An 11359-nucleotide genomic window follows, 5' to 3' on the forward strand; every position below is an offset into this window, starting at 1 on the left:
TCTTATTTATAGATAAATCTTACAACTTACTTAAAAGTCACAACTTTGGGGTCAGTGAGATGGCTCTGTGGTAAAGGCATTTGCTGGGCAAGTCTCCTGACTTGGATTCCATACCATGTAAACGTGGAAGAGGAAACTCACTCCATCAAGTTGTTCACTGAATTCCACATGTGTGATAGTAAATAATAATAATAATAATAATAATAATAATAATAATAATAATAATAATAATACTACAAATCCCTCCAGGCATGGTGGCACATGGATTTTATTCTAGCACTCTGGAGGTTGAGGGGAGTGGATCTCTATGAGTCTGGGGCTAGCCTGGTCTATATAGTGAGTTCCAGGACACCACAACTACACAGTGTCAGTCAGTCAGTAAATAAATAAATGAAATGAGCAAATGATACAATTTAAAACTTGTTCACTGTGAGTTTAAGGCAAGCCTGGTTTACAAAGCGAGTCCAGGACAGCCAAGGCTACACAGAGAGACCCTGACTTGATGCAGATACATACACACATGGCCCTCAGCAATTGGTTTAAGTGTACAACTGTTGTCTTCATGGTGGCTAATGCTGAAAGCCCTCAGTCACAGGGAAAAGCAGGACTCTGGACTCTACTTTCTAATTTATGAGCTCTGCATCTGAACCCGGTCAATACCTGACAGGTGACCTGCAAAGTGTTTGACTGTCACAGTCTCCTTGTCTGCTCTTTAGATACCAGGCTAGTCTCAAAGTAACGACTGTGCCTTCAGGTGAATTCCCCACTGAAGTTGGCTCCAATAGGAAGGCATCTATGTGGTGCCATTTTACTGACTCAGAATTTTGAAACATGAATTGAGCTATGCTGTGCGAAAGCCAACCTGCCCCATCTCATCCTGTAAGGAATTTTTATTTCCTAAGAAGTTCTATGTTATCTCGGCCAGCTCCTAGACAAACTAACCGAAACCTCAAAAAGTCAAAATGAACTTTTATTCATTATCGATTTTCAGTAACACTTCTAAATCATTCTCTAAGAAACATCGCGGGGACTAACAGAGTTAGGCTTTTATGATGTTTAATCCTTTCTATTCTCAGTTTTCATCGTACAGAGATGTGAATGGTGCTTTTCACAATCGGCGGCATCGAAATTATAATAACAGTTGTTTGGCCCCATTGGAGCACTTCCTGTTCAATAGATCTGGGGTGGGGCCCAGGAACACGTATTTTTATTTACTCTCTAGGTAGTACAGATGCTTCAAGGCCTCCAAGGCCAGTTTCAAAAGCCACAGCCTAAAGATCACAGGCTAGCAAGGAAAGACAGCAGCCTGGGCAATTAATTCACAATCCTTATGATGCAGAGAGCTGTGTGCTGACATGACTTCTAAGCGATGCGATTAAGGCGCTGTGAGTTTACAAGAAGGCTTTCCACCTTATAAGTGCCAATAGGATTGCTTTAGAGAGTGCGCGCATGCGCATGCGTGCTGGTGCCTGTGGCGCCGGAAGGTGTCCAGTTCCCTCAAGCTGGAGCTACTGACAGTTGTGAGCTGCCCCACGTAGGTGCAACCTAACTGTTGCTCTTCAAGAGCAGCGAACACTCTCAACCGGTGAGCCATTTTTCCAGCCCCAAGAGGGCTTTAAATGGTCTTTTTCCTGTGGATTCCATCTCCCCTTCAGGTTTACATGTTGCGCTGACGCCGGACATTTATCATTTAACCCCCCCCCCCCAAACTTTACCTTTTTATCATACATTTCTCTAACAGCAGCCATGAACGCCTTTGAAAGCAGACAAAGCAGAAGCTAAAGTGTGTGCGTGCTTTACTTTACTTGACATTTAAGAACGGTGTGCTGTTTTCATCATTTAAAAATTTTTTACTTGCAGTGCAGTTATTTATCTCTGAAAATTACGCTTGAAAAATAAAAACGAGGGAAACTGTATGGTCTTCACTGAGGTTTAAGAAAGCAGCCTTTCAGGCGGATCACTGTGAGTTCGAGGCCAGCCTGGTCTACAAAGAGAGTCCAGGACAGCCAAGGCTACAAAGAGAGACCCTGTCTCGAAAAATCCGAGAAAACAAAACAAAACAAAGCAGCCTTTAAACCAGGGTGTGGTGGCACGCTTTAATCCCAGCACTCAGGAGGCAGAGTTAGCTATGAGTTTGAGGACAGCTTGGTCTACAGAGTGAGTTCAGGACATCCAGGGCTGTTATTCAGGAAAACCCTGTCTCCACCGCCCCCTACCAGAACCCCCCACCCCCGGTCGAAAAAAGGATGCAGCCTTCTTCCCACCACTAGATGGCACTAGTCTGCCAGGAAGGTGGACGTCCAGGAACCACTGGAAACTGACCTGTTAACAACTGTCTCCAGAAAGGTGGACAGGCAATGTGGAAGGGTTCAGAGAGCCGCATGAACACGTTGTCAGGATTCTACCATGAAATTAGGTATATTTTGCTTTACGTTTCTTTGCAGCTCCGTGCACTGCCACGTGAAGGATGCAAGGTGTGAGCATGCGGACGCAGGTAGTTGTCTGTTCAGCTCCACCTACTGGCGCGTGAGGGCTGTTATACAAACATCAAGTTCTCCCGTTCACACTCCCCTTCCCCACTGCAAGCCTCGTGACCAGGAGAGTGTGAGTGCACCCAGAGATTGTTGTGCACACACATAATTCATGACTGTGAAGTGTGTGTGTGTGTGTGTGTGTGTGTGTGTGTGTGTCAAGTATTTCCTATTCAATCTATCTGGGCATTCTATGCTTTTCTTTTTCTTTTTCTTCCAGTTAGCGTGCAAAGTAATGGGTGTCATGTGACATTCTATAGATGCACACAATCACATTCTGTTCTGCCTCCCTCCTCCACTGTCCCAGCCTTTTCTTGTTTGTCCTCCCCTTCCCGCCAAACAGTTGCAGCTTCTGCTTTTATGACGTATATGCGTGGCCCTATCGTGGCCCTTTCTCTTCCTCGCCCTCACAGCCATCCTCCTCACAACTTTTATCTTCCACATAGATATTACGTAAATCGAGATTCCATGGGTGAGAGGGAGCATGCAATTTTGTCTGACGTTGATCTGTTTTGCGTACCATAATGATCTCCAATTTTATTCACAAATTCCTTCGCGCAATTCAGATTGCTTTGCTGCCTTCTCAAATGCAAGAAGAAACGAACTCATTTGGAAGGGCCATTTCTGCGTCCAAGGAATTTAGTGAGTTTTTAGGCACATGCAACAAGGACGCCACTCTGATGACTCTCAGAGCTTAGTTAGGAAAGAATAAGGAAGTGCTTATTCCTCCCGGGAAGGGCAGGTCCTCACCTCTGTGCCTTTGAGATTACTTCTGACATCATCATACAGACAGAAAGCTGTAATTCATAAGTTAGGCATAGTAAGAGATGCACACAGCTAATACTAAGAACAATTACAGTGACATACGATGATGAAAGTTATTTACATTTTATGAATTGTTTATATCTTAAGCTTTTCATCTACTAGTTTTCTACCACGGTTGACCATGCCTAACCAGAGCTTCTGGAAGTAAAAGCTATGGGGGAAAGCGCACGCCACAGAGGGAGAGTCTAAACTGTGTGAAATCATCTGCAAACAGGGTTCGGTGGACCGTGCAGAGGCAGAAGGTACTTCCTGCTGGGAGGGAGGAGGTGGTGATGGGCGTAGCTTTGGGGAGGGTGGAGAAGATAGGAGAAGGGAGGAGAACCCACAGATCAAAGGACACAGAGATTTGAAGTCGACAGAAAGAGTGCTGGGTCTGGCAGCTAGCGCCCCTTGTATGATGGTACCAAGCAGAAAAATCAGACACAGTGGGAAAATCAGACAAGGGGCCTTCACTGATCATGAGGAGTGAGTTATCACCATAGAACGGGAAATTTGTCACGATGCCGGTACTACAGCACAATAAAAAAGGCAGGAGACAGTTTGAAAGTTTAAGGAATAAGGCAGGAGAAACGGAAAGAAGGGCAGTCATTGGGCAACGGCCTGGGCCGACACCGGAAAGGAGACTAAGGCTTGAGGGCGAGCTTTTCAGAGGACAGACTGGAGCTATGTTACGCTAAGACGACAAACTGATTAGGGAACAGCAAACGGTGGGGGTTCCCAGGTCAGTGAGACCCCGACTACTGGCCACGGGATGCCTTCTTAACCTTCTCATTCATGTACGGTCCTGGGGTCTGTCCCCTCTCAGCTGCTGCCACCCACGCTCCTCCCAGCTTCTAGCCCCACACGATGTCTCCCAGTGACGCACCCATTGACTATCCTTTTATCCCATTTGCCCAGAAAAATGGGGCGATGGACGGAGCCCCCTGGAGCCAAGAGCCACAATAGACCATTCCTTCTGTCGGCGTGCTGTTCACAGCACTGCAAAGCTAAGCATCGTGCCTCCTCAGCGCGCCCACTTGGCAAGGAGCCTTCTGGCTCCTCCTGGTAGTTTGGAGGCCTGAGACCTAGACCCCCATATGTTCTTCTGCCTCACGTGCTACGTGAAGGCAACGTGGACTCTTCCATCTCCCTGGCACAGTCCTCTCGACCTAGCGTGTTCTCCCTCTTCCTCTTTCTGCCGTCTCATCAACTTGTCATTCTTCTCCTATGTCGCCCGGGACGCCCAGGGCTGGGCTGGTTGCTCATTCTGCACTGTGTTAATCGCTACTTTGATCTGTACCCAGTGGGGAGTTAGTCATTTCATCGTCACTTATGAGACAGTACGCATCAACCGAGCAGGACGTGCCTGCCTTTGCTATAGGCTTCCTGTGTGGAGCACACTGCCTAGCACTAAGTGGTCATACGACGCTAGTTTCTTTCCTTACAGGCATTTCTTATCTTACCAGCACCGTGTGATACACACCCTGGCACCCCAACTTCCTGCATACTAATTTTCAAACTTCACTTAGCAAAAAAAAAAAAAAAAAAAAAAAAAAAAGTCAATGAGTTTTGAAGTAAAAACATTTAACGCCATATGAGGTATACTTCTGAGCTGTAAGGAGGGACTAAGTGGGGAGGTCTCCTTCATCGCAGACAGAGCATATGGTTAAACATGCTCCAAAGCAGCTGAGCTTTGCGGCACCCATGGAGAAAAAGCTGTGTTAACGGGAGGCTAAAAAAAAAACCCTAAAGCTCACGTGTGCTTTCAATTGAGGCATCTGAGTTTGGGGGACCCAGAGAGATGCCTCAGTGGTTAAGAACACCTGCTGCCCTGGCAGAGGAGGTGGATTTGGTTCCCAGTGCACAACACAGTGCCTCACAGTTGGTCTGTAATTCCAGACCCAGAGGACCCAGCGCCCTCTGCTGGCCCCCGTGAGTACTGGAAGCCATGTGGTGTCCACCTACAGGCAGGCACAACACTCACATACAAAATAAACCAATGTTTAGATTTGCATTTTTAATAGAATTTGACTGTTTCTTTTTTTTATTTTTAAGTATCAATTCAGGGGCCAGAAAGGCAGTTAGTTCAGTGGTGTGGGTGCTCGGTGCCAAGTCCAGTGTTCCGAGTTTGACTGTTGGAATACAGATTGTAGGAGAGGATGCTTGAAGTGTCCTCTGACCTCCACATGCACACTGTGGTATACATGCGTGTACACACACACACACACACACACGCACACACACACACACACACACACACACAAGATACACTTTTTGAAGAAAATTTAAAAATATCAACCCACATATGACTTTTCTTTTTTTTTTTTAAAGACAGTGTTTCACTATGTAGTTAGGTTCATCTGAAATTTACAATGTAGCCCAGGCTAGCCTGTAACTCATGACTCCACTGCCTTAGTCTCCCACGTGCTGTGATTATGGGTGTGCACCCTTATGTATAGCTCTAATGTGTACTACTTTGCCCATGTAGACACTGGTGGACTTTCAAGTGTTTTAGAAACTGTAAACCAGTAATTCTCAGTCCTACACTAGGGTCAACTGGAGTTTCTACAGAAACATCTTTCTAGACCTCGGCCTTTAGAGTTTAACCTACGAATCCCTCTACATAAGGGAGAATTTTGACTGACACAGCCTCATTTTCCAAGCAAAGTACTTTGACTTATTTATAATGAAAGGAAAATGTTACAGTGGGCATTTTCCAACTTACTAATTTTTAGAAACCAAAACACGTGTCTTTTTCAAAATTCACAAATATTTGATTATTCTTACACGTGTCAATGCTTACTATACAGTTTGTACTTTATTCTTAACTCTGTGCAGTTTAGTAGCATACTTATCTAATTGCTGGCAATTTGTGGAGCCCACTTGTTAAATTATGCCCCCCCCCTCCAGGAAGGTGTTGCAATGTTAATGAATTGGAAATAAGGTTATGGGAAACAAAGGTCTATCCAGATTTAGCCAAGCTGATCTCCTGAGGCTGAACCTCACTCAGTTACACTGGTGTTCTCAAAAACCCTGGCCACAGACACACGGAGGTGGGGTGGGGTGGTGGTGACAGCAAGAAGTGACAAGAGAGAAACTGCCATGTGAAGATGGGAGGACTAGAGGGAGACTTTGCAGACGGGTGTCAAGGACAGCCTGCCAGCTGTCACATGCTGGGCAGAGGCACAGAGGGATGCAGGGAACGGGGCTCTGCTGACAGCTGGATTTCCCAGCTCTAGAACTGGGAGACCACAAACTTTTGTTGCTTTAGGCCATCCAGTTCTAGCGGCCCCCAACCCGCTTTTTTTTTTTTTTTTTAAGGTCTGGCAAAAGGATATGTTATTAAATACATCAGTTCAGGACTAGAAGCTGAATTTGAATCCACAACATGGAGTTTGACTTCTAAAACACAAATTTAGGAAAGGCAGAATTGAGGCACCTATCAGAAAATCCCTCCTCCTAATACTTCCCCCGCCCTGCAGTCTGTCCCTCTGAGACTGATTTTCATATGTATACTGTAAGCCAGGCGTGATGGCACACAGCTGTAATCCCAGCACTCTGGGAAGCAGAGGCAGGAGGATCACTGTGAGTTTGAGGCCAGCCTGGTCTACAAAGTGAGCCCAGGACACCCAGGACTACACAGAGAAAGCCTGTTTCAAAAAACAAACAAACAAAAATGAATACTGTAGAGGAATGTTAATTCAGAACATAGCTGTTCTGGCAAGCAAGCACATCCAAGGATCTTCTAGGTCTGTGTGATCTGGCTGGAATACACACACGCCCTTAATCCAGGAGACAGAGGCAAGCAGATGAGTTCAAGGCCAGCCTGGTATAGAGCAAGTATCAGGTAAAGAAAAGCTTAGGTCCAGGCGGGGGTGGTACATGCCTTTAATCCCAAATGAAGGTAAAGTTAGTTTGTAGAAGGAAGCACCCATGTTTGAAAGTGATGTCTAAGTGAATGGCAGATGATTTGACCGAAGACGATATGCTCAACTCTTGCGAGAAGAAAGAGGAAAAGGAAGCTGCTTAAGAGGCAGTTTTACAGAGAGAGGAGGCAGTTTTACCAGGACAGTAATAGAGAGATGGGTTGCAGAGAGAGAATTTGGGTGAAGACGGAACAAGCCAGAAAATGAGAAGCAGCTAGATTAGAGCAGATTGCTGAATTAGTTTGAGGCCAGGTGGAGCAATTCTGGTCCTGGAGAGAAGCCAGATTAAATAAGTCAGCTGGGAGAGGAGTTTGAGCCAGAACAGCTGAGTTGAACCAGCCAGCCCAGAGCTCAGAAAGAACAAGTAAGGGCGAGCTTATTAAGCAGTAAGTCTCAGAGGCTGAAAATATAAACACTCTAGGCCTAGGTTGGATTGTATGAAGACTAGAAGCTTCCAGGACTAGGCCTAGACTAGGAGGCAGTAAGCCTCCCAGACAACAATTGAGCCAGGAGAATAAAAGTTACTTTTACAGTATACAATATATTGCATTAAAAGCCCAAGTATATTAAAATTATTTTAGAACTTAAAAACTACAAATGTTACAGTAATTTCACTTTAAAGTCTATTAGCGATATTTAAGATAAATGGTATTTTGAAATAATTAATATATTAAAATGTTGAACCACACTGTGAAAATACAAGTTCTGCTAACATGGTCACATAGCCATAACTTCAATGGGAAATTTCAGCTATAGACTAATGGGAATTCATGTGTACATAGGTCCCCGCATTTGGGAATACATGTGTAATTATGTCCCCACATTTCTAGATGCCCCCTGAATTCTTTCTGTGGATAGCTTTACAGTGGAGAGCTCCTAGTCTTGAAGAGGAAGAGGACTCTAAGGCTTTATTCAGAAAACTCTTTCTGCCATTTTGACAGAGTTGGGTGACATTCTATAGTTACTTTGCGGTGTGCCACTGAAGGGACAAGCCGAAGACCACTACTGGCTCCTCTGCACCGCTCAGTGCTCAACGTGTGCGCTCAGCCAGTCTGAGCTGAGCACCCTTAACTGTAATGTTTGGGACCAACAGATTTCAGGTTTGTTTTTGTTTTTTAAACAAAACCAATACAGGCACCAACTTTATTAACAAAGCATCTCCAATCCAAAACTCCAGTCTGAAACCTGAACTTCTTGAGCTCCACCACGCTCAGAAAGCTTAGAGCACTTTGGGCCCTGATGCTCGCCCACCTGGACTCTTTGGGCACTTGAAGGAGCTGGTGTGGCTATGTTTGCCACTTTCTCTGGCGCAAAGATGTGGATGAGGCTGGGTTTTGTAGCAGCCGTAGTCAGCCTGCCTCTGGTGTCTAGTCTCTAGATCTGTGAGTGGCCGGGGGTGAGGCACAGACATGTATGCTCTTGTGCATTCCATTCACTGTGCCCTCTAGACTGTGGAAGTGACACTGTGGCTCCTGGCCCTGTGACCACAGGTGGGGCAGCAGCTAGCTGAATGGCTGGGTCAGTGATATGGTAGAGTCAAACTATAATGTTCTGAAATGATGCTTTCTCTCCCCCCCCCCCCACACCCTCCCCCTCCACACCCTCCCCCCCCCATGTGTGTGTGTGTGTGTGTGTGTGTGTGTGTGTGTGTATGCAGGTCTGGGGGCCAGAAGTTAAACTCAGGGGTTGTTCCTTAGGCTCGACCCGCCCACCCACTTTGTCTTTGGAGACAGGGTTTTTTCATTAAACCTGGAGTTTGCCAAGCAGGCTAGGCCAGGCAGCCAGCCATCAGGCTGCAGGGAGACTCTGCCTGCCTCTGCCTCCTTAGCACTGTAATATAGGGTGCACCTGCCCATGAGCACTTTTACTTGGGTATGAGAGTTGAACTCTGTCTTCCTGCTTGCAGGGTAAACATTCCAGCAGCTGAACTCTCTAGTCCCAAATATCACCCCCCACCTCCTCACCCCTCACCCCCAACCCCCATCTGTAGAGTACATGCTGTTATGTAAGGCTGAACTGACCAAACTGCTACATTTTACATCCATCCTATGAAGGACCCACCATTTCCCATCTGTTACCAACCTTCTATAACTGAGAACAGAGTGCTGAAATGCCTACTGTCCTTAATAGGTCACCACACCCCTTCAGATTATATCAGAAAAAGCACTATAGAAACACATAGAGGGACTGGAGAGATGGCTCAGAGGTTAAGAGCACTGGCTGCTCTTCCAAAGGTCCTGAGTTCAATTCCCAAAACCACATGGTGGCTCACAACCATCTGTAATGAGATCTAGTGCCCTCTGTACATGCAGACAGAACACTGTATACATAATAAACAAATAAAATCTTAAAAAAAGAGAAAGAAACACATATAACAGCCTGCGGATTCTGTTCCCTTTCAAAGGAGTAGCCCAGCACTGTCTAATTAAGCAAAAAGGCACATAAAATGCTAAAATGGAAAGCCTAACCTTAGCTGTTCCTTTTCGAGTCTATGACCTGGCTTGCTTGCTATACATGTGGAAATTGAAGGGAGGTTTTTTTTTTTTTCTTGTATGGAGAGGATTAACATTGAACTCTAGATGAGACAAGGCCGGCTAGCTTGGCATCCCCTTAGCCAGGGTACAGCAGCATAAGGGGATGAAGTTACTCCTCAGGTCAAAACAGAGTCCAAGATTGTATCACAGGAATATCTCATGAAAAATGACCTCAGCAGCATGGGCAAAGCAAAACGCAACTGCAAGAAAACGGGCTGTCCTAACAGCCTGTGGCTCCTCGGGTCCAAGCGCTCTGTGGATTGCATTGCCTCACCTTTCTTCTGGTTTGCCTTAAAAAAAAAAAAATCTACCTCTTTCCTTCACCCCATCAGCTCTCCTTCTTTTTCTTCTCCTATCACAACGCCTCTCACCAACTCTGTCTCTCTGTCTGTCTCTCCCCCCTTCCTCCTTCAATCACCACAACTCTAAATACATTATTTAGAGGCAAAAACTTCCAATAGAGTTCAATCTTGATGTAAAAAATAAGGTATGATTTTATAATTTAATCTCTCTGAACCTATTGGTGAGGTTTTGTTTGTTTGTTTCTTCGATATGATCCCACAGTTTATCAAAACCCACTTGGCAAATCTCTGCAAGTCACAGACATTCCTAAGTTATATGCAATTTCGTTAGCTAACAAACAAATAACTGCCATTTAAAAATCCAAGTTGAACATAGACACCAAACGTAAGAAAGAAATCCAGACCTCTGGTCTGAAGCTTGCCTCTGCTGTGGAAAACCCTTTTCTTTAGAAGGTGGCTTCGATTTCCTTCTAAATTATAAAAACTACTACACATGTTTATTGTAATACGGGCAAAGTACTAAACGTTCAGGCTAGACCAATGCACCTTCAAGAGCAAAACCCTAAACTCTGTAAACAATACTTTTAAAGAAGGCACTTTTAGTTGCGGTTTATTTTTTTTTTTCACTCTAGGAACTCATGTCTTTCCTGGTTTCCCGGTTCACTGATTATCAGTAGTTTCAGGAACTTTAGCGAACTTGCAAGAGGGTGCGCGCGGGGCTTCCCACAGTCTCCATGTTTCCCAGTCCAGAAGGCACCACACAAAGCTCCGGGCCCCCAGGAAGAGGGTTCCTTGCCCCGGGGCTCACGCACCCACAGACCGTCCCTGGGGCCTGAGTGTGACGGTTAGGTTAGGGAGAGGGTGATTGGGCGCGCATTCTGCCCACCCGGCTCGCCGCAGGTTGGGCCCAGCGTTGTTCCACCGCGGGGACACTGGGCGCGTTCCTGGCTGGGGCGCGGGGGTCACCGCACTTACCGACGCCAGCAGCAGCCACAGCAGCAGCAGGGCGCACCGGCCTCGCGGGCTCCGCGCCATCGCCTCGCTCCGCCGCACCCTCGCCTCCGGGCCTCGCCAGCGCCCCGCCGATCCTCCTGACCAGGTCCCTTTGGGGGCCGCCCTTCTCGGCCTCAGCCCGGCCCGGGGTGCGGTTCCAGGTGTGGCCGGGTCAGGAAGGGTAGCCCTGGGCCAGCCCGCAGCCTGGATGGAGGAGGGGAACACACTGGGAGGGGAGGTGCGAGGCAGTTCCCGCCCTCTGCACCTGG

The 11359-nt window shown here is 46.5% G+C and overlaps 1 protein-coding gene across 1 annotated transcript in view; it reads right to left on the reverse strand.

The window, feature by feature from the left end:
* The window catches only part of DSG2 (desmoglein 2), a 50061-nt gene extending 38702 nt beyond the window's left edge, over positions 1–11359 (reverse strand). The window contains exon 1 of the mRNA XM_084779117.1: positions 11073–11359. Coding sequence (XP_084635243.1) covers positions 11073–11132 — 60 coding nt within the window. The 5' untranslated portion in view covers positions 11133–11359. The remainder of the gene's footprint in view (positions 1–11072) is intronic.

The sequence above is a fragment of the Acomys minous genome (assembly GCF_964271855.1).
Source record: "Acomys minous genome assembly, chromosome: 4".
NCBI classification, from domain to species: domain Eukaryota; kingdom Metazoa; phylum Chordata; class Mammalia; order Rodentia; family Muridae; genus Acomys; species Acomys minous.